Genomic DNA, 22,766 nt, shown 5'->3' with positions numbered 1-22,766 from the left:
TATCTGTCGTAATATAAGATAAGGATCACGATAGGCCTGCGAAACGTTGTCAAAAGACAGGTTATGTGTAAAAATTCACGGAATAAACTGAAGTTTTCTATGAAATCGTTGACTTTTTCGTGCTCGATATCTGCTCTAATTATATTTTGCAAAAAAATTTCTGAGGGCAAAATTACTCAAGGTTGCTTCTCCTTCAATTTTTTTAATGCTTGGCGAATTGGTGTAACAACTTCTTTTTAATCTCAATTCTACTGCTCAACTCAAACTTTATCTTTAGGCATTTGCTCGCGTTCCTTTAAAGTAACCAAAGAGGAATTGACAGGAGATTAATCAAACGAACACCTATCACGCCATGCGCAGTACATCAGGGAGATGATCAGCCTGCAGAATCAATAGAGTGGAGCTAGCGTAATTTTGGCGGGGAGTCCTCAGCAATATCTTGGTGAAAATTAGAATTTTACAGCAGCGTAAAGCTGTTCCCATGGGGTGAGTGACGGTCAAACCGAATAAGAGGGGAGGGGGTGAGGAAATGAATATTGATTCTTCTTACTTGTCGTGCGCAGAAATCGACATATTCTACGCGCTCGAGCGTCAGCCGGGTTTTTCGAATACGGGTACAGATCAACCAGCTTTTTGAGTACGAACCGATTCAAACTGGGTACAAATCAGTTGAAATTGGTTGCAAAACGACTCGACACGAAACGACTGGATACCTTAATTATTTTTTTTTTCCGTAGGAGTTATAGATTGACAGGCTCGCGGAATTCAAAGCATCGCTGCTCGCTTCTCGTGGATTTGCTGCCCTCGCACTGGCCTTCCTGGGATACGATGACCTACCAAAGAGTACTCAGTTCACTGATGGATATGGAATACTTCGAAGAGGTAGCTATCTGGTTCAGCCGCCACCCCAAAGTCTTGCCACAAAGTACTGGTATTCACTCCATACACTATGGATCAAGGGTGAGGTTGTTATTGGCATACCTTCAAACTGATCTGATCAAAGCCGCTATGGCCATCTCGCCGAACCAAAAACTGCTTTCTTCATACTATACTCATACAAGAGAAATGTTTCAAAGGTACTTCTGCTTGACAATAGCAAGATAATAACAAGATAATAGAAGAGGGTCATATTTGGCGTTATGCAATTCCTACTGACACTTTAAATGAAAATGACCCTGTTTCTAAATTCTCATTTATTACTCCAGTTAAAAATATTTCTTCTCCAATTTTACTTGTCTATGATACAGATGACCTCCTTTCCAATTCGGACTTCAAAGTAGATTTCTTAAATTATCTAGCCATTTTTTAAAACCACTAGCCGACTCACAGATACACAGGAACGAAGGAGTAGGGTGGGAAAAGACTGGAGACCCTCCCCCCCCCCCCCACGAGGGTCGTGACTCCTTCGTTCCCGACTGATGACAAGATTGAATCCCAATCAAACTTCAACTCACAGGTAAGTCTCGTTTAATTTAAGAATTCCATCCTGTCATCAATCATACGTCACTACGGAGTCACATGAGCAAAGAGTGCAAAATGTGGGCCGAGTCTTACACATGACACGTGGTCCAAGTCGCCAAAGATTACCGTTGTTATAAGCATGATAAAATGGTCAAAAGGCTCATACGCGATCCATTTATTCTGTGAATTCGCGGACATGGGAATATTCCAACAATAACAAGAACGAGAAAATAAGTGAATCATCGATATTACAAATTATTGGCAGTGTGCTGAGTTGTAGATCGAGCTTGGTCTAGGATATGGCTACCTAAGTTAGGATTAATGGGTTTATAGTAATGTCTGGCAAATGTTTCTACTCGCGACTATCCTCCCGCTTTTAGAATGTCTTGTATGGCGAGTCCTGACGTCGATAAGGCGTATGACCAAGAGGCAGTCCCGCAACTGTGGGCTGAGTATTGCTCGGTATTAATGCCGGCTTCCGTGAGCATGGATTTTATCCAACGTCCAATCATGGCTGGTGTGACTGGTTTCTACGGTTTCAATAGGCTAATAAATAGCTTCGAGTCCTGGCGAAGGGGTCTGGTTTGCGTTAGGTATTGTCGTATATGCGTAACCGGACAGAGTTGTAGTTCAGACCGGTAGGCCTTGATCTCGATAGGCTCCAAATGATTGCCAGGTCTAGATGTTTTTTAGTTTTTCTTGTACTGAGAAGCGCAGCTTAGTGGACATATCTTGCACGAATAGGAAGTCGAGGCATGCCAAAGTCTGACGTCTTTGAGTAATTATCAAGGCGAGTAGCGTGACAAGCTTGAGAGTTAATTGTTTCAATGTGATTTCCGCCAACGGGGGCATAGTGCGGAAGTGGTCTAAAACTGCTCTGACGTCCCGGATGGTTGTGTGACGTGGTAACGATGGTTGCAGCTCGAAAATTCCTTTTAAGAAGCGAATCACGAGTGGGTGTTCACCGAACGTTGATTTTTTCCCCCAGTGATAGAGCAGTGGACAAGGCCGATAGTAATAGTAATAGTAATAGTAATAGTAATAGTAATAGTAATCAAAGTTTAATGTCTTTACGTGGGGCATGGTTACCCATATTACCCGAGCCAGAGGCTCATGTATGAAACGCAAGAGAACAACTCACCCATTCCACCCCAGGGGAGGACATCCATCACACAGTAATCTCGTGCGTGGGAAATTAATGTCTCCTACCCCCTAACCCTGCAGGAGACGGGACCTCCATTTATTCGTCCCTATCCGAGAAGACTAGCATATCTAAACCATTTCTTGATGTTATAGAAAGGCAGTATATTCTTCTCAATTGTTTTATGACCTTGAGAGTTGGTCCGGCCGAGGCTCGAACCCTCGACCTCCCTAACCGGAAGGCGATGTTGCTGTGTCGATGGCGCTGCAGCCAATCCCTTGTTTATAAAGATACGTGAGGAAAGCTACGCTGTCCTGGACATTTGTCTCAGATAGTTTAATTTTCCTTTTCTCGCAGAAGTCAGTCCAACGTTTCAAGTAGGATTTGTATTGCTTGGAAGTAGATTTTCGCCATTTCGCCATGATGATTTCGATAGTATCATCCGAGAGTCCTGTTTCAGTCAACTGTTGTGTGATAACAGGCAGAGTAATAGAGTTAGATTTTTGTGCAGTGGATGTATTTTGTCCGGTCGTCCCCGAAGTGTTAGAAGGCATTTGTGCGGACCCATTGGTATTGGTGGTTTTACACACATCTGCATTGCCTTGGAGAACCAAGCTTGGGTTGGCCAGTCTGGTAACACTACTACCCCGGTTGCTTTTTGTTGTTCTACTTATTGTAAAAATATTCCTATCAAGTTAGCAATATCTCCTTGATAAAATTATAAACTAAGGAAAACCATAATTTGCTATGCGCTTTCACGCGAGTTCAATTATCTTATCATGAAATTTGACCTCATTTCCGTGATTTTTCGGCTTCACGGGTGGTCGACGATTTTTCGTAATTTTCTCAAAAATGTTTAAACTCTAGAACCCAAAACTTATATCACGATTCTTAGCATGCTATAGGTTATCTCTGTACGAAATATCAAGGGGTCCATTTTTCCGACCTTGTGCCGCCCCTCACGCGGTGGTTAGGTAGAGTGACCCTTAAGTATCCTGCGAAGAAATTATAAGCATCAACCAAAAATAATTCAGTAATCTGTAAGAGAAGAAAAGGGGGAAATATTCTCAAGAAACTGCGGTGCTTCGTCAGGTGGGTGACAAGATAATTTGACTTTATCAGTTGAGTTAATAAGATAAATTAGCCACCGTTTAAACAGTTTCTAAACCTGACTTTTCGAGCGTTAGCCTTTCATCGCGGTCAGAGCAAAGGGCTAATATAGGACGTTGAAATATAATGTTCTGCGCTTGCTGATCGACCAGCTGTTAACTCCGAAAGGAGGGAGACGAAGAAAGAAAATAAAAAAAGATGCCTAGGAGAACTGCTAGCGTCCAAAAATTATGCATAATGAAAAAAATAGCTGAAATATGCATTTAGACCCCGCCCCCTCAACTCAAAATTCTGACACCAGGTTTGAAGCAACTTAAGATTCCTCTTCAAATGACGAATCGCTCTCTCATAATACAACTATTGCTGTTGTATTGTTATGTGTAAAGAGAGCGGTCAAGCAGCAGTCGTAGACAACTTCAGTTTTTGTCTCAGCGCCAAAATTTTCATCACAATATGCTGAATGTCAAGTACAAAAGCAACGTAATTTTGGGTGGCAGCTTAGTTTTAAATTTACATTTCTAACAGAGCCAGCGAGTAATAGCACATCACATGCTAATATCAATGTTTAACTTGGAATGTAAACGTTCATGAAACAAATTCTGAAATATTAGAGGTCTGAAGAGAATTTCAGGTGAGTTGAAGTAGGTGTCTTAGGAAAGTTTAACATGTGTCGGCCAAAATAAAGGAATCTTTCGGCAGTGAAAAGTTAGATGTGCTTGAAAAAGAAAGGAAGTGCGGATTGATATGTTGTACAAGTATTTTGCACAAGGAACGAATGGTGCTTTGAGGAAGCAATTAAGTGTTCAACGCAGCATGACCAGTTAATGAGTATTATTAGACTGTTTCACGGGTTTTTTCGTGTTATTTTTTCAATGGCGTGAGATATCTCTACCTGGCAAATTTTCCAGAACAGTTCTTTTAAAGAAATTGAAATTTTGTCTTCGATAGTACAATGATGCAATTTCCATCACCGTTTGAAATATCGTAAATGTAATACAATTTTCAAATATCTACATAATTTTTCGTTTGATTTGTCAGTTTTAATAGCTTTTGCGTTAATAGCGCCTGTGATATCACTGTGTAAAGCAAAGCTCGTAATGTTTTTCAGTCGATATGGTTTTATTTTTTCACTCATTGTTTTGCAAAAGTGACAGGTAATCCATCAGATGTAAATGCAAAATTTCGTGCTAATCTCCCTTGCCCACGTTTTCAATTCTCTGCCCCTCAGGGGAAGTTACAGGAACACGTTTGCATGTTGACTCTTTTCAACGAATACCTGTTTTCAGTCTTTTAATAATCCTGATGAAAATCTGTAAATTTTCCTTCCAGAAAAATTATTAGTCTTTTACGCTCGGCTCGAGGTGTAAAAAAACTCGATGACGAAATTGATTTAAACCAATGATACTCTGAAATTGTATAAATAATGACCCAATGAACAATTTTGGTGAACATTGCGAAATTATGGAAATATAGGAAATTAGTTTTTATGTTGTCTCCTGTATCGGAGATATTAAACATTTTCTCTAATTCCCCTAGTTTGAAATGTTTCTATTCCCATTGAAAACCCGTCTGTTATAATTCCAAATAGCGAGAATCTGAAATATTGTGTTGCGTAATCTTTCTCTGTGAAGCATTTTTCAAAAGACAATTTGGGTGGAAAATGGACAATGACTCTGATGTAGATGGATTTAACTAACTTAAGTTGACAAGGAAATAGCATTTCCCTGCGCATTTAGAGTCTTAATTTGTTTTGTGACTGTATGGTTTATTTCCCGAAAATGTTGAATTTCCAATGCGCATGATAACAAAGCAAGTCTTCCGTGCCATGCCAACCTATTTTCTCAAGTATTAACGTCATTAAAACAAATTGTTCAATAACCCTGGCGCCATTGGTTTTCAGAGATCTAACTTTGACGTGATGATTGCAACACCTTCAATTTTCAATTGTTATTTTCTTTGTACGGCTTCGACCTTGTTAAATTATATTAGGCCCCATGTGGTTATCCTTTTTTTGTTTCAGGAATAATTTGCACATTTTAAAAACCACGCACATATGTTTGTACATTACGGTGTGCAGTAAAACTTGCAGTTGGCTTGTACCATCCAGTGAATGGAGAAAGAAAAAGCTTTTGGTAAGCAAGAGGCGATACTCCAAACTACGTCAGGTCTCAAAAAGTGTCTAAAAATAATTGGGAATGTTTTGCTCGTCATAATGCGAATTGTTCAGATTAACTAAAACTTTTACTACTCTTTTTACTAGCACCTGTTACTAAGATTTATTCTAAAGAGCGATTTAAACGAAATTTTCAACTTTATAGATGAAATTGTATCAAATATGTACTTTGTGAAAGCAAATGATAGATGTCCCTTTGAAAGCTGATTCTTTTAAAATGTCCCGTAAGTTTTTTCCTAACAGTTATCGTTTATAAGATTTTAAACTGGGTGACCTATAGTGAATGGAACTATAAGGCATGTAGTAAATCCGTATATTTCGTGATTTACGTAGAATACATTTTCTGGTTCCGGGTGAACAGCCATCCTTCCCATCAGGCTTGGCTTTCTTTAAGGCTGGAGTGGTTATCATGAATGTAAGTTGGCTTTCGTTGCCGGAAAAGGGGCATTTATTTCTGTCATGAAAATATCCCGGAGTTTTTAAATTAAAAAAAACTTACACTTTGCCCTTTAAAAATTTTCGATCTATTGTCTCTAAAAAGCAACAGCCTCCTGCAGTTCGAATTCAAGTAAGTCTGTTTTGATGGCATCATAATATTGCTCGAGGCTCCAAGACGTTGGTTCTAACGCTCAGCTGGGGACCTTGTACGGTAGCTTAAAAAACCTTGCCTAGAATGTCAAGTTGAAAATACTGACCTTCGTTGACTAAACTTCTATCCCAGCTTCTTTCGTAAAGTCTTGACAAAAACTTCATGTCATTTCAAACTCTGTTTTAAAAAGATAAATTTGGCTTGGGCTAAATAACTGCTCAGCTTGCATGGGCAAAATATTCATGTACACCCGTGTAAGGAATTAAGTTGGTAGGAAGGGAAGAAACAAAGAACTTCTCTGCCAGTTTTGTGGATCTACTAGTGACTTTTCAACACGGCATCAAATTTTCTCCCAAAAGCCCGCATAAAAGACTCGATTAAAACTAAACGAGACAACTTTACATTAAGTATCCCATACCAAGACCAAAAGTAGACCAGCGTACTCATGTACGCTGTGTTTATAGAAAGTGAGAGGAGATGAATTTGTTGTATTTGTTTTTCTGATATACAGTATATTCAAGAAATTTTAATTACGTTTTAACGCTGACTTATGTTCTCAGTTTAGGCTTCATTTGATTGATTTTGTAGTTTTATTGTAATGATAATTTTCTTAGGAGTCTGAATGGAACAGTGTGTATGTGTTTCCTTTGTCCTATTTTCATTGTTTTTCTTTTTGCAGGAGAAAGGCTATCGTAGCCCTATTATTTATCAGACAATGTTGTCCAGAAGTGATGCAATTGCTTGGTCAGTTGTCTTCATGACAGAGGCCCTGACGATCGTCGCTGGTAATGTGTTCTCAATAGTCAAATTTACTGGAACTGGTAAACTGCACAGACGCAGTTCATATTTGTTGATAAACCTAGCAGCAGCGGACACCCTTGTTGGAGCATGCGCTATTCCGATGTTCGTATACCTCATTGGGGGACAGGCGCAATTGTGGCCAGTAAGCTTAGAAACTCCTCTGATCGCTTACAAAGCGGTTGATGTCATTTCAGGCCTTGCTTCGATTTTGTCTCTTACGCTGATATCTTTGGAAAGGCTATGGGCAACTTTATGGCCGTTACGTCACAGAGTGATGCGAACACGAGTATACGTGGTGGGAATTATGTTCGTGTGGTTTGTAGCTTTTGCAATCATAGCCATTGAATTGCTCACTCGCCACATCCCTATAAGATTTATCTTTTACAGTTCTGTTGTCATCCTCTCCATTTGCTGCGTGATAGTGTTTGTAACAAACTTAGTGATCTGGATTCAGGTTGGAAACCGGAAGATATCATCTCACTTCCGTAACGCAACGTTACAAGAGCGAAGACTGACTATCACTTTACTCATTGTCACGCTTATATCTCTATGTGCTTGGCTTCCATTTACGATTTTAAACATTGTAAATCAACTTCAATCGGTGTCGGTGAGCTTGACGCTAATTTATCTCACAAAACTTTTGCATTATGGGAACTCGTGCGCCAATGTTTTCGTGTATTCGTTGAGGATCGCCGAGTTTAGGAGGGCTTTTGCGAAGATGTTGTGTTGCGATCAGTCTGCCATCAGCGAGAAAGCCGTACTGCTTCACACTCAAGTGGCACGTTTATCAAAAGATACCACAGCTCTTGAAATGGGAATTTTGAAATCCAATTTATTGAGATCCAAGGCAAAAAATATAAAGGGCAGTCTCATTGTAATGCCTTAGGATATGTTTCATTGAAAGTAAGTTTGGGATCAGCCACACCCATTTTTGACCACGGAAAAGCTTTCCCTATCAAAATACAACCTTCTAACTCCACAGATCAGCTCGAAATAGAACTCCCTCGCTTTTTCGTTCTAAGCAAGAGTGTTTCAAATATGAGAAAACCTAACTGATGTGCTGTACTCACCTGTACTAGGTTTTTGTACTTGGCCACTGATTAATCAGAGTTGGCTAAAAAAAAAATATGTTTGCTAGTCAAATGGTTTTAAATCCCTCATTAAGTTTGGGAAATTGATGAAATAAATAATATCGGATACAAAATTCTCCTAGAAGACCAGTATTACTTAAGTTATTGGCACATAATTTATGTCCTTTGACTTACCTTGAGGAATGAACAAAATTTTATTTAGTAAGCCAAAGGCTTGAAATGAAGACAGCCAATTGTTCTTGGTACTCTTTATCATTATTATTATTATCATAAGTATTATGGTTACGATTATTATTTTTATTATCATTTTCGCTATTTTTAATCGAATCTATAAATGAAAAACATCACTGAAACCGAATTCCCCACTGGCTTGTCGGTTTTTAAAATGGCAGCCACCACGACCCTCACAGAGAAGTTCTCATGGAGAAAGTTCATTTGAAGCAAACCTTCTATCGCTAAATAAGTTAACCCTATTTAGTATCATTTCAGAGCTGAGCAAAGAGTTTTCAGCAATCTGATTGGTCGAGCGGTTCCTTATATGACGCTAGATAAACCGCTCCACGCGGTTTATACAAAATGTTAAAATAAAATGTTAATAAATGTTACTAAATGCTATGATTTTAGAAATTTCTCTGTTGTTCAGCTCTGAAGTTATACTAAAACAATTATTCGCCTCAGGTTCGGTGAACATTGTCGAATAATCCCCTCGACTTCGTCTCGGGGATTATTCGACGATATTTACCTCGCCTTCGGCGAATAATTGTTAAGTACAAACGACCATCTTAGTGTCAAAGTGAAATCTGAATATAAAATCTTAAGTTATGATAGTTTATATTTCCATTATTCTAGTTCATATAAGACTTCACTTCTACCGACTGCTTTGAAGCGTTTGTGCAGGTGCCCCCAATTTGGGAATTTTTGGAGTCAAAACCAGACCTTATGACACCAGGAACAACGTTCCCCACTCTTTGTGGGAAGTGTGTGGATTCTTTAACGTTCCCTGATAATTAGTACAAGGAAGATGCAGAAGATCAGAAATAGAATTTTTGACAATTTGCAGATGTCATATAGCAAAGGGAGCACATTGTCCTGGGAATTTGGTCCGGTCTGGACAACAGCAGGAAAAGGTCAATCCTAAGTAGCTATTTTTTTTACCTAGAGTTTGTAAAAGAAAAGAAATCTTTTAAACCACCCACGTTCGTACCCACTTTATCATATCTCATACCGAACTTTTCTCAACATTTCACGTGGATTTCGAGCCCGGTATACTCGTACTAAATAAGGTTTAATGCAGTTATTAAACATTAGGATAGAGAGGATGATAAAACAAGGTAAAAGAAAGATACAACTGGGGCATAGGCTGGAATATCTAAATTAAGCTTTAGGTATTTAGGTTTTAGGAAAGGGAGGTCTATTTCCTGTGAAGTTCGTGATATATCAAAACGAATATTCCTCTCTGTCTTAATCTCTCTCCATACCCCCAATGTTCCAATGTTTGTAACATATGTTTGTAACATATTGTGATAACACAACCTGAAGCCGTTTTTCATCTTTAAATTACACCTATTAATTACTACTTGACAGTGGGGTGTTTGATCGCTTCGTTAGAGTAAAGCCATTTTAATTGACGGTTTTGTCTAAGTCAACTGTGACTGTACTGTGTTATGTAAATACGATAATTGAGAAATCTTATTTCTTCCACAACTGATTGAAAAGTTGCTTAGATTAGAAATCTTTTTCAAACTACTGGCAGCTCGGTTCGGAAGGAATAGAAAGGTCAGTGCACAGTTACCCTGAAGCTCTTTAATTTATTTGATACCGAATAATGCTCACTTGAAATGATGAGCAGCGAAACGGCCTCCAACGCGAGTTCTAAAACTGTTCAAAAAATGAAAATCGTGAAAGGTGTAAGTTGATCGAATGTTTAGCAGAAAATTACGACGCTGTTAAGAATTTAAGACTGTGATTTTATTAAAGTGACTTCAAGTTTTCCATCAGTTTTCTTTTTATATTTATAATTTAACTCATTACTGCCGGTCCACACCTGCTACTATGGCGCGAACAAAAACTCCATTTATTGACTCTTTAATTTCAATGTTCAAAACTGTGTGTCACGTTTGGGCATCTTGTAAAACTTAGCAAAATTTTCTTGCGTTTTTTTTGGCATAATCAAGGACTCTTTTCGTAAAAAAAGTTTTAACTTAAGAATTACTTTCCTTTGAGGTAATTTTAGTCGTTGTTAACTCAAAACAAATATTGCGACAGATCTTTCTTTTACCAAGGTTTAATTGCGACTTTGCAGCAATTTTTCCTCTGGTTCAAGTTTTTATTCAATTTAGGTGTTGGCTTTTATGCTCATCAGGGGTTCTAGGAAGCCACAGATAAACGCTTGAACCATAAAGTTATCAAAACGACTTCAGCTGTCACTACCCATGAAAACTTTTCCGCCATGAAACTCATCTTCTGATTGCACGTTATCACTGAAAAGGTTTAACTGACAAGACTCAAGTGTAAATTGCGCGCATTTCCTTCACAATTTTTCCATGCGTTATTGGAGTTCGTATGGTTCATTCGACATCAGAGTTCTAAAATAGAACTATGATCTTGTTAATTCCTACCTGTATCAATAATAAGCGCAAAAAGCATTTTGTGCCAAAATCATGGCCAAATTCAATGCAGCGAATCATTTCAGGCAAATTATTCGGTTTGTTATGATTGAACCGATTTTAATCAGATTACGTTAAGCGATATCCTGACTCTCTCTTTCCGCAAATTGTTCCCCTTCACGGGCAAATGCATTCAAACTAACCACAGGATCAGGTTTATGATGGAATAGCTAAGAGTTGTCAAACATGTATGGTAAATATGCTTTATACACGGTGCTGCGCAGGGTGGCGGAGCGCCTTTAGACGTATATGTAGGAGTGGAGGAGGGGGCTCATATTTCACCAAGCCAAGAACAAGCCACTATTCAAATTCCAAAATGTTCTTTGCCTAGTTTGTAAGCAATTGAAAACTATCCACAGATTTCAAAAAGTCCAGTGATCGATTCAGTTGACAATGTATTGGTAGGCATTTGTTCAAAACAAAAAATGTCCTGCAGAGTAGCAGTTTGCGGTGTGATCCTGATAAAACGATTTGTGATAAGATCACATCACGGAATAGTTTAGCAAGCTGATTGTATGCTACGATAACGATAGCTGGCCTCCTTCCCCCTCCCTCACTTCCTCCCTGTCTGGGGGACCTCTGCAACTGGCGAACCATTATAATATGTTTATGAGTACATCATAAGTTGACTTTTAACATCAGGAACAATATGGAAACACTTCACATTGGAATTAAGTGGCAGCATGTAATTTTGTAGAAACATTTGGTATTCTTCGCGTAAATTTACCAGGCGAGCATCGACTCCAAATATGGTGCCAAATGTTTTGTTTATTTTAAAGAGTACGATAGAATATTTATATATATGTTGCTCCTGAAACACGCAAATATGTCAAAAACTAAAAAACTGCAATTATTCCCAGCGTTTAGAGTCGTTCCTCTGCCAAAACTGTTCCTCATTTGCTGGAAACAGCCTAAATATACCAGTAAAACCTGAAAGTTGTAGAATGAAAGTAATGTCAACGAATATAATTGCTTCTGTCGCTTTTTCTTTTTTAATTTGTTCAAATTTTAATTTGTTCACAGTCGGCGGTGCAAAATTAAAGGCCTCCACTCAAACTCTCAACAACCATTTCTCGCTGAGGAAATCAATTTTAAATCTCTAAATTTCCATCATAATACACAGGGTCTCATTTAAATGTGAGGAATATTTTAAATGCTTGTTAACTTGAAAGCATCTCACGGAGCTAGGTATTTCTAAGAAAAACCTGTGTTAGGATGATTAATTTCGAAGAGACCAAAGATACAAAGAAAGTGGTAAATATTGAAATATCTGGATCTTATCGTAAGAAGAGGAGGAGTGTATGATATGAGCCTGTAGAAGCTTCATTCTGTCACACTTTTTCAAACCTACTCAAATATCAACTGGAAAACGTCAAAACCTGATCGCGTCTTCAAGGTATGAATTATGAAGTAGTTCATCTAATTTGAGCAACTGGAACGATATTGCCGATTCAGAAGGAAGAGCGGCTTGTTTGAAACTTTCAGCTAACCTCAGCCGAAACATCCCACATTAAAAGGTTCACTTCTGTGTATATCAAAACTCAATTAATTCGGCATCTTTGATAGGATCATATAAAGGCAGTCATAAGGGCTATTAAGTAACGAATTTCACTGCGCAATTAATAATAGACAATAACAGTTGCTTTTAGACATCATCGGCTTTCTTTGCGCGGGCTTCAATTTTAGTGCTAAAAAAGACATATGCAGTGATGAAGATTTTAAAATAACTTCACTCATGACACAACTGCATCTGTAGAATAGGATGGTAAAAATTCAACAAGTTTAGAAATTTTGCTTATCGTATTTCAACTCACTTTGAGATGAAAAAAGTGTATCTGGTAAAAGTGCCTATAAGATAGCGTGAAACCCGATATGTTCAATTTTCCGTAAGGGGTATCGTGTTTTTTCTGGACGAAATACAAAAATCAACGTCGCGTTGGAAATAATTCATAATTCCCTTTATTATGTTCTTTAATCATTAAAAAGGCTATTTTAGGGGGGCTCATGTATGTTATCTCACTTTCATCACTGATTCTGTGATTTAAATTCTGTGATTTCGAGTCCCTTTCACAGTACTCTATTTCTTGAAATTCACCGAAAAACAAGTTAAATTGATCGACAATCAAATTATATTGTTTGTGTATAAAGATGTGCTTGTATTTTGTCTGTCTGTTTCCAGGCTGTGTTGTCAGTACCATTATCGATTATAAAATAAAAGGTGGATGAATTCGCCTCACCAAAGTCTAAAAGCAGTACACCAGAAGTTTCTTCATCGGCGATAGAAAGTGGACAGCGGGTGACTTTTATCAACGTGATACCAATTGGCTGATCTTTGAACTTACGAAACATTGAGCTAGAGAAAGATTTAGTTATAAATGGCTCTAGTTATGGATGGAATATAGTGATTCGAAAGCGCTTTATCCAAAAAAGGTGGAGAGTTCCTTAGCCATACTGCAATTCAAGTATAGGTAATAACATGATTTCAAGTGCAATTTGGTGTTAATAAGCACGAGTAAATTTTTCAAAGACAACAAAATAGCCCTTTTTTCAAAGCGAGTCCTGATTCTCATCCTTTCATATGATTATAAGTTTCCTCTCAAATGCAAATTAAATTCATTTTCACTCGAATGGTTGAGCACCAGTCCTAGGCCTCGTTTGAAAAAGAGGCCAAGGGTAATTCGGAGATGGCCAATTGCACGAGCCCGGAGGGCGGCTGCAATTTGTAGTCTTTAAAAAATTTACAAGTGTTTGCAGGAGAAATCATGTCGTTACTTGTTTACAATTTACACGAACAAAGCATCACGCAGTCAACACAGACGAAATGTCTTGTGTTACAACTTTGTACTCACGTTAAATGAAAAATACACTCGTTTTCAGCCAATCGGACGCGCATAATTTTTTAGTATCTTATTACGTCAGTAATCGGGTTGTGCTTTTAATTATCAGGGGTTATTTAATGTTTTGGGTAAAGACTCAAAAACTTCAAATTGAGGTCATAGAGGTTGATAAGGTCAATTTGTCAATAATAACACCAAACTCTAATCACTGATACTGAAATACGAGAAGACGTATTAAAGTTTATGGTAAGATCTTGGATGTTGAAAAAGGTATAAAGGGGCTGACAGTGGCGCAATTGATCATTGTTGGTTTGACTCGATAAACAGTCAACCTTCTTCTCGATTCTTGCTTCCTCGGGGAGAAGGGAGTAGAAAAAATATTTCGCTTTGATTGTATTTTATGACGACACAGTCAATATTTTTTTAATGCAGTTTCGAAATTAGGTCCTACATGTTAGTGAAATTTGTAACAGGTCTTCATGATTACGAAAAAGTATAAAACCTTTCTGGACATTTCATTATTTTGTCAGGCTCCATCCATCGTTATTCAACCAGAGAGAAATAAATCAATTAAAAAGATTCAGAATCAAACTAAAAAACTGATCGTGGGCTTATTCAAACAAACTTGCAGTGAGAACAAGATCAAGATCTCAATGAAGATTTAATGAAATCAGCTCTTGATCCTAACTTGTACAATCTTCGTTATGAAATTTTTAATTATAGACCTGTTAGATTGACCTTTTTTCGTTTGATGAAAAAAAGAACCTCAATTCCACCATCATGATTAAAAATGCCTCTGTTGAAAGGTTTCCCAGGGGTATTCATTAGGGTAAATAATGGTGACAAAAGTTGATTATGCAGTCGGGCCGTTTTAAATTGTTGAAAAGATACGGTCTGTTTTGAATATATATTTACTTAATTTCGTAAGGTGCAAAGACCATTCAGAATAAGGGTGTTAACAGAATAAGTTCTTCTTTAGAGTGATTTCATGCAAAGTAAACTAACCTTAAAATCTCCAGTACTTCACCACATGCAAGAATCATGAAGTCAATTTTGTTGAAGTTGTTACTTGGTTTGTGTGGTATCTTTCAACTAAACCGTGAATTTCCACAGGTTCAATTTAAGTGACATAGTCCTCACCGTGCAACTAAACAACCTTGGGCGATATCTGGTTCGTTATCATTGGTTAGTAAACGGTAAGCCTTTGATTATTCTATTCTCATCATGCCTCTTCTATTCAATTATATTTTGATTGCGTTAGTGTGGCTAACTCAGAAATCTTCCATTATTTGCTGATAATACATTTCCTTCTCATAAAACCTAATGATCAAACATAATCTAAGAGGCAGGATATATCTTAACTCGCCTGGAAACAAAGTTTATCTCTGAGGATAGACCACTTCTCCGCTACATTCACGGATGCTCTTAGTCGAATACACAGCACTAAAGGAAGTTGAACTATGGAGAAGTGTATTTATGAAAAACAATCACAACTTGAAGCAATCTTACTAGTAGGTCGCTGCAAATTAAATCAAAAGACGAGTGAAATTCAACAAGCTTCGACTTTTATGATATATTTTTGGCGAGTCTGTCCGTCGTGCGTGCAGCTTTCTACACTTCTTTTGAAACTTTTCTGTTGGACTTTGGAAAATAAATTCCGTAAAAGGTTCTTCATCCTTCCTCAGACAGTCCTTACTGTCGTGAAGAACAAGTTCAATTTGGGCTTCAATGATTAATAAGCGGCCAGCCAAGAACACAACTTTGTTTGATTATAACTTATCACGTCATAACCAATGATTTTAAATCTAAAAGATTATGTCGGAGGAAAAACACAATATATCAAGTTTAAAATGAAAATATATTGAAAAACACAGTCTTACACAGAGCTTTTATCAATTTTCTTTTCAATATTCGTAAAAAAAAAAAATTCCACGATACTCGTTACTTTATTTTGTAGTGACTGCTTTCACGGCCTTTTGGGCCTGGTGACAAACAGCTGCGGCTGCTGTTAGATGCATAGTGAAAAGGGGGCTTAGAACTTTTGAGACTCTACTTTATTTGATTAAATTTCTTCTACAAAAGAGTTACCGTCGGTTAAAGTCACATATTGTCTTCGCTCAAAGTGAGAAACACACAATTATCTGCATTGGTCACTTCTAATATTGGTACATTGATATTTTAATTTGTGGCCAGCTCAAGAGACTATTCGGATGTAAACAATTTATTCTTCTTCTCTCAGAGTATATTACATATTCTACAACTTAAATTTCATAATTAATTCGTTTAAAATGACCAATGCTGTGTTTCACAGGTAACAAAGAGAACTCGCTAATTTCCCGTCAATGCCATTTCTGTCTCGTTTTTTACAGGGGATCACCTACAAATTCAAGAAAAAAATGAATTGTAGTAACAGCACGATACATTCTCCTGTGAGCACGAGGGCACATCCATGGTTCGTGGTTTTCTGTGTCGAGGCGTTTGTCATTGTATGTGGTAATCTCATCACTATTTTGGCATTTGTCTCGAGCAAGTCCTCGAAAAAGAGTAAATTCATGTTGCTTACTAATCTTTCTGTAGCAGACATGTTAGTCGGCGCTTTTCCTTTGCCTTTATATTTAGCTTATCTAGGAGGCGAACTGTCATTTTGGAACGTTCACTGGGAACTGGCTTTGGATATAACTTTGTTTGGGCTGGATGTTCTTCTTGGATTTGCATCTCTGACAACTCTCACAGTGATTTCTCTTGAACGTGTCTACGCCGCCATGGTTCCAGTCGGTTATCGCGGTCTCAACTCGCGAAATTATTTGTTTTCCATCGCATTGATTTGGTCTGTTGCTTCTACAACCACAATTGTTTGCCTTGTGAGTAATTTTGTGCTCAACTCCACGAAAATTGCAACCTATGTGTCTATGTCTCTGCTGAGCGTGCTCTGCGCTGTAATAAGTGTCTCCTACTTGACAATATGGCGCCGAATCAAATCCAAAAGAAAGATAATTCGGCAAAAGTCGAGCGAGTACGAAAACAAACTGGCTTTGACATTGTTTATTGTGACGCTCACTTCGCTTGCAGCTTGGCTTCCCTTTGTTATTGTCAACATTCTGTTCGTGTTTACGTCGGTGCATTTTAGTTTCAACTTTGTTTATTTTTCCAAAGTACTTCACTATGGAAACTCCTTCGTGAATCCTGTAGTTTACGGCTTGAGGATACCAGAATTTCGAAGCTCAGTGGTTAGAATTTTCTGCACGCGTTCCAGGCAAAGGAAACACGCCTCCAGCCGTCAGCTTTCACAACTGTGTAGCGTTACTGAAGATGTTCAGAGCACCTCTCGATCAAATCGGTGCCAAACGCAAAAGGAGAAATTGTGTCAGCCCGGTAAAGGCCAAAACACCGCATTAACCTGGGGAAAAGGTAATCCTCAGGAAGCCTCAGTTCTACCTACTGACCTGGGAGACACTGAGAACCTTTGATACTTCAAATAAGCGGACTTCGAATCAGATTTATCTCTGGGTTATAACGTTAATTTTTCTTCCCCTCCTTTCAAACTGTTAAATTTGAGAAATGAACAATGGATTTCTACAGAGAAAAACTAGAAGATTATCCATTTTTCTTTCGGATTGAAAGACCCAAGAGAGGAGTTACATAAGCAGTTGAGGAATGTGACTTTGCTTAGCTTTTGCTCAAGGTAGAGCCACTGTCGATTTTACAAGTTAATCTGGGAACGCGTTGGATCTGTAGCAAGCAGGACGAGACTAACTGGGACTAGCCCAGGTGATTATTATGGGATTAAAAGAAAAAGATCCCACGAGGAAAGCAAGCCGGTGAAAAACGACAGTCGAGGAGAACGTTACTGTTTGTTGTGTTAGTTATTTCGCGTGATTAAAGTAGTGTGCAATATTTGGTAACCCCGACGTGACAGGGGCCGTTGAAATGTCAAACGAGGCCGAAGAGCTACAGATAGATGTGAGAACTGCTATTTGTCAACTTGGCGAAACAAGCCTCCGCGAGTTATGTGCAGGACTGCAGGTCAAAGTGAAAGAGACGGAGAAGGGACGCCTGACCTTGATACAACTCCTAACGAAATATTTAGATGCCGAGGAAATTAGGATTGACGCATTAAAGAATCTCAGGGAGGCAACTAAGAGAGTGTCTCCGTAAAAACGGTCCGGTCGATTTTGCTTGACACAGATTTCCCTCATTTCTTGTGTGTTGTAAGACATTCATTTGCCTATACTAAAACCACAATCCGTTTGATCGGATCTCTTTATTTTTCAGAGTTTTACGGAAATTAAATTTCACTCGAGCGAAGGCATGTCGTGACACTTTTCAAGACTTAAATTTGAGACAACTTTAGAGGGCAATTAAAAAAAAAATACGCAACTCAGCAAAAAAAAAAAAATACCACAGCCATGTATGTTAACTCTATCTTATCCATCGAGGCGACTTTCGTGAACATCACATTTCAATCAAGCAAACAAGAAGACTTGAATGACACCTTATCGGTTCGCCTAAGTCACACATATGAAAACCGATCAAATTCAAGGTAAATTTTTGAAAAAGTGAGGCGTTCTTAACTTATCCAACTAACATAGCTAGGAAGTAGATGCCATAGAGTAGGTAACCACTGAAAAAACTTTGCGGCCCGGCCTTTCCGAAAACTTTATAACTCCGCGAACTTACCTGATTTTCGGCAATCTGCAGCTTTGGCCGCCATTTTGAAGGACTTGTCAACATGAGGCGTTGCAGACATAAATCGAGCAGGTAGATCTAAAACTGTCAGAAATACATACGGAAGCAACTCAAATGAACTTTACCTTCAATTCAAGCAGCAAAATTTGAAATTATCCGTTGAACTTACCATTCCTACATCCCCATGCAACCATTTCTTCTTACAATTCAAACACTACAACTAGTGTTCAAATTCCCCTCGTCTGTCCACCTCAAGAAATAACCTGTGCCACCCAAGCTTCGACTCGAATGTGAAGTACGAATCAAATAACACAACTGCTTTATCTTTGAGGCAATATCTTGCTGGTATTTTGATTTTCTGATCGACAAGAACGGTGTTCAGGAAGCGATCGCCAAGTTTTCCTTACAATGGACCGCCGCGCTGACCAGCCGCTAAGTAAAAACAGAACGGCGTGGGGTGGGGTGAGTGGGGGCTTATCGTCATAAGTTATTCGAAGACATGCTCAAAAAACTTTAGGACTCTCAGTCTAAACAGTGAAGGCATGCTTCGTGGTACAGACTAATTTTATTTTATTCTCGTAACTTTTTCCTTTAAATTAGAACTGGTATTAATTAATAAAGTTATCGATGTATTTTTAACCGAGGTACCCATATTACTTTTTGCTTGTCTTCTGTGGTATAAAGTAAGGTGTCTTTTTTACCAGAATCTTTTATTTATGCCCCTTTGCACGGAAAGAACGCTGTACTTAGAATGTGTGTTCTAAGTCATTTTTTCTGTTCCCAAGAATGTTTGCAGAATCATTGCTTTATACAAAGCTGACTCTAAAATATGATTTTCCGCAACAGTAACCAATGTCATTTACGTATGGTGTTAATAACTCTAGCAATGTACAATTTTTAGTATTTTCCACTTCTAAGCTCGACATGAAATTGTCAAGTGAACCATGTTAGTTTCAAAATAATTTGGACATATCAACAAAGTTGAAATGGTAAATTGGCCACCGTAATGATTACAAAAGCTGACCTTTCGAGCGTTAGCCCTCCGACGAAGGGCTAACGCTCGAAACGTCAGCTTTTGTAATCATTACGGTGGCCAATTTACCATTTCAACTTTGTTGATATATCCAAATTATTTCGTTACTCCCACCAACGCAGCCCCATACAGTTTCTTTCGAAACTATCAGCCTTTATTCACATTAGTTTCAACTCATACCTTTATTCGATCTAACCTTTTATCACTAAACCCTATTCTTTTCATTTTCAAATTTACTATACATTTAATTTTTTTTCATAAGACAACGACAAAGAGTTTTATAAGTGAACTGATTTTTTGGTGTACCACGCTTGTTTAACAAAGACATGAAAAAGGCCGGTTAAATAAGTTCCTCACTCCGCTCCTAATTCTTTGGTTGCTTTCGCCCCATGCCTCTGCACGACTCCCTGTTGGCTAAAAAGAAATTTGAAAGACTGCTATGATGGACACCTTTTCTTTTTCATTTCAGTTACCCTCTACAATTCTTTATAAGTATGCAAAGATATAAAAAACACAGGTTTTCTACAAGTAAACTATTTTTGTGTGTGTGTATGTGTCAGTATGTGTGTACCACGCTAAATATATACATATACTTTCTTCTAGCAAAATGGTGGCTATTATAGACAGCAACAAGGACCATTACATCACTGCTTGATGGTGTAACTATCCTTCCACTGAGCACTGGCATTCATGGGTCATTTCCTTAATTTTTTGACATTGGAACAGCTTTGAAATCTCTAGTTTAAATGGGAGCTTGTAGAAATTACAGATTTCCTTAAAGTGCACGTGACTCGAAATTTCCTCCCCCCCTAATTTTTATTTATTATTATTAAAATTTAGGTATTATTTGATCGAATTCTGGTATTAGAACCTTCATGGAGGCGCTTTAGTAGTTTTCCCGCCGGCTCAAAGTTGATCATTTTTCCCCGCGCGGCCAAAATTCCGCTTTGACTTCATCAGTTGTGTAGATTGCGCCCAGGAACATGGCGGATAAGTGAACTCAAAGAGTCTCCAGGATATCTTGTGTAGCTGGTGGCCCTGGGTTAGTCAGCTGCACGAATTCAAGTAAAACCCCGGGCATATCAATGCATCTTTTTCCTTCTAATGAAATTTTAAGACGGAAATGGACAAAATTCATCCATAAACATCGGCCAGGTTTTAAGGCGCATCGAAGACCTCAGTGTTGTGTTCTGTGCATTTCGCGCCAGACAGCTCTTGTCGAAAGATCAGCATTAGAGATCAGCCGAGCGTTCGAAGGCTTGAGAAGGGAGCATTCCCAACGATCGATGTCGCAGTCAGGCAAGAGAATAGGGACTTTAAGATACCTGGACGGCTGACCTCGAGGACGATAATATTAGGCGCGGAGGACTGGGCCGAAACCGACGTGAAGTTTCTAGCTCTGTTCGTCAATCATGGCATATTTTAAAAAGACTCGCGAAATGATTGTTATTGCCTACGAAGAAAATCTACTGACCGACGAAGAGTTCCTGTTTCTGTACGAAGCTAATAAGCCAGTTAACTTAGAGCTGCCATACTACGAGTACGAAGAATTTAACTTATGGCTGAACATTTATGGTGAATAGCAGTAATTTACGTGATACATGGAGTGAGCAAAATAATTCTGGAAACAGATGCCAGAAAATTCAATTTCATTCAAGTTTAGTTGACATATTCGCCATCACTGCGAAGCACAGCAAACAAACACTCATTCGCGATGGTATTCAGTACACTTCAATTTTTTAACTTTTGTTTATCAAAACAAGAAATAACAGTAAGGACAGCCTTTTCAATTGAAAAATAATGAATTTTAAAAGAAATGCTCATCAAATGTGCTTACGTTCACTTGTGGACGGCAAAACTTCAATTCCGAAGTCCTCGACAACAACTGGACGGCAACACGTGTTGTGCAGACACGCGCAATACAGTCTACACGTGTAAAATTACTTCCGGTCAGCCGTCCTCTGAAACAGCCGTTCAGGTATCTTAAAGTCCCTAATTAGCCCAGAAGGGACAGATCGAGGACGGAGGAGGGTAAGTTATATTCGAATAAGTTATAATTAATCAAAATCGACATGTCTACTGATCATGTTTACTTTGATGAATTCGATCTTGATATTACCCCCTAATTAATAATCTGTACACAAATTTATCATTTTTTTTCAGGTGGTCAGAGAGGTCTTAAACAACAGAGTTGTTCTCCTTCACCGACTGTGAAACTTGTGTAGTGATCATTACTTGTTGGAAATATTTGCTCTGATTTTATTTGCTTGACATTCAGTTAGCATTGCGATGTGAGGGATAAAGCAATCTGCATTCCCAGTTTATATTTGACTAATTACTGCCAAGATTGTTTGGTGGCAGAACTAGCAAAAAAAAGAACATATTATTTGTTGCAAAATTACAAATCATGAGGATGGAAATACAAACTGACACCTTTTTTGTTATTTTTTACTTTTTATTTAATTAGTTGCTGAACAAGATTCCGTGCAGTCTTCACAAAATAAACTTGCTGAAAAAGAACCTCCAGTAAAGAAAATGACCTACACTTGCAGCAAATGCAAAAAACCAGGACATCAACGTAACCACTGTCCCACACTAATGGATGCCTAACATGTAAAGAGCATGAATAATTGTCATCATAGTCAATGTTTGAGCACTAGGCATCTTGTTTGATATTGTTTTGAAAAGTTCACATTTAAATGTTAGGGACCCAAAATTTGCAGTTGCTAACTTTGATAGTCTTCTGTGCATTTTTGGCCAGGGCTAGGGGGAAGGGGGCACTTACCCATGTTTAGGTATAAGGTGCCATTTGGTTGTGGAAACCCTGAAACACCCATTGTTTCTTCCTGTCATCAGGATGTACTGAAAGTAATTCTGTCAACATGCAGTTGTGTTATAATGCTGATAGGGCAACTTAAAGGTACTGATAACAATATTGTTCTGAAAAATTATTTAATGCCTTCTAAATAAATACAGATAAACATCATACTCAATGAGTCTTGCAGCGGTACCCTGTCAGACCCTAATTAGGACAGCCGCACTTGAAATTATATACCTCGTGCAGGGTGGAGGGATTAAAAACCTTACCCTATCCAGTGGTGCATAATGATGTAGCCCATATAGGAGAGGAAACTCTCCCCCCCCCCATGAAGAATTTATTGCAGCCTAAATTACTGAG

The 22,766-nt window shown here is 38.3% G+C and overlaps 2 protein-coding genes across 5 annotated transcripts; both read left to right on the top strand.

Moving 5' to 3' along the window:
* Window positions 1-3,669: 3,669 nt before the first annotated feature.
* LOC111337582 (somatostatin receptor type 5-like) lies at window positions 3,670-10,358 on the top strand. Of its 3 annotated transcripts, XM_088755111.1 has the most exons (3): window positions 3,673-4,343; window positions 5,733-5,844; window positions 7,154-10,358. In XM_088755111.1, the coding sequence occupies exon 3, from the start codon at window positions 7,190-7,192 to the stop codon at window positions 8,159-8,161; it is 972 nt and encodes a 323-aa protein (XP_088611237.1). In that variant the 5' UTR covers window positions 3,673-4,343; window positions 5,733-5,844; window positions 7,154-7,189; the 3' UTR covers window positions 8,162-10,358. The 3 variants fall into 3 exon arrangements, with proteins under 3 accessions (XP_088611238.1, XP_088611237.1, XP_088611236.1); XM_088755112.1 differs by lacking the exon at window positions 5,733-5,844 and having other exon boundaries at window positions 3,670-4,343; XM_088755110.1 differs by lacking the exon at window positions 3,673-4,343 and having other exon boundaries at window positions 5,190-5,844.
* Window positions 10,359-12,146: 1,788 nt separating this feature from the next.
* Window positions 12,147-18,729, top strand: LOC148736550 (adenosine receptor A3-like). 2 transcript variants are annotated; one of them, XM_088754505.1, is made up of 3 exons: window positions 12,147-12,428; window positions 14,983-15,065; window positions 16,239-18,729. In XM_088754505.1, the coding sequence occupies exon 3, from the start codon at window positions 16,266-16,268 to the stop codon at window positions 17,334-17,336; it is 1,071 nt and encodes a 356-aa protein (XP_088610631.1). In that variant the 5' UTR covers window positions 12,147-12,428; window positions 14,983-15,065; window positions 16,239-16,265; the 3' UTR covers window positions 17,337-18,729. The 2 variants fall into 2 exon arrangements, with proteins under 2 accessions (XP_088610631.1, XP_088610630.1); XM_088754504.1 differs by having other exon boundaries at window positions 14,983-18,729.
* The last annotated feature ends 4,037 nt before the right edge of the window (window positions 18,730-22,766 follow it).

The sequence above is a fragment of the Stylophora pistillata genome, chromosome 3 (assembly GCF_964205215.1).
Source record: "Stylophora pistillata chromosome 3, jaStyPist1.2, whole genome shotgun sequence".
Classification (NCBI taxonomy): Eukaryota; Metazoa; Cnidaria; class Anthozoa; order Scleractinia; family Pocilloporidae; genus Stylophora; species Stylophora pistillata.
Note: the sequence above shows the minus strand (reverse complement) of the source record. Positions and strands in the feature narration are given on the sequence as shown.

Bases quoted from the DNA above. Each gene is read 5' to 3' on its own strand.
- LOC148736550 (XM_088754504.1), top strand. From the start codon at position 16,212: ATGCCATTTCTGTCTCGTTTTTTACAGGGGATCACCTACAAATTCAAG.
- LOC111337582 (XM_088755110.1), top strand. From the start codon at position 5,707: ATGTGGTTATCCTTTTTTTGTTTCAGGAATAATTTGCACATTTTAAAA. The intron at 5,845-7,153 runs GTAAGCAAGAGG...TTCTTTTTGCAG, and splicing joins GGAGAAAGAAAAAGCTTTTG to GAGAAAGGCTATCGTAGCCC.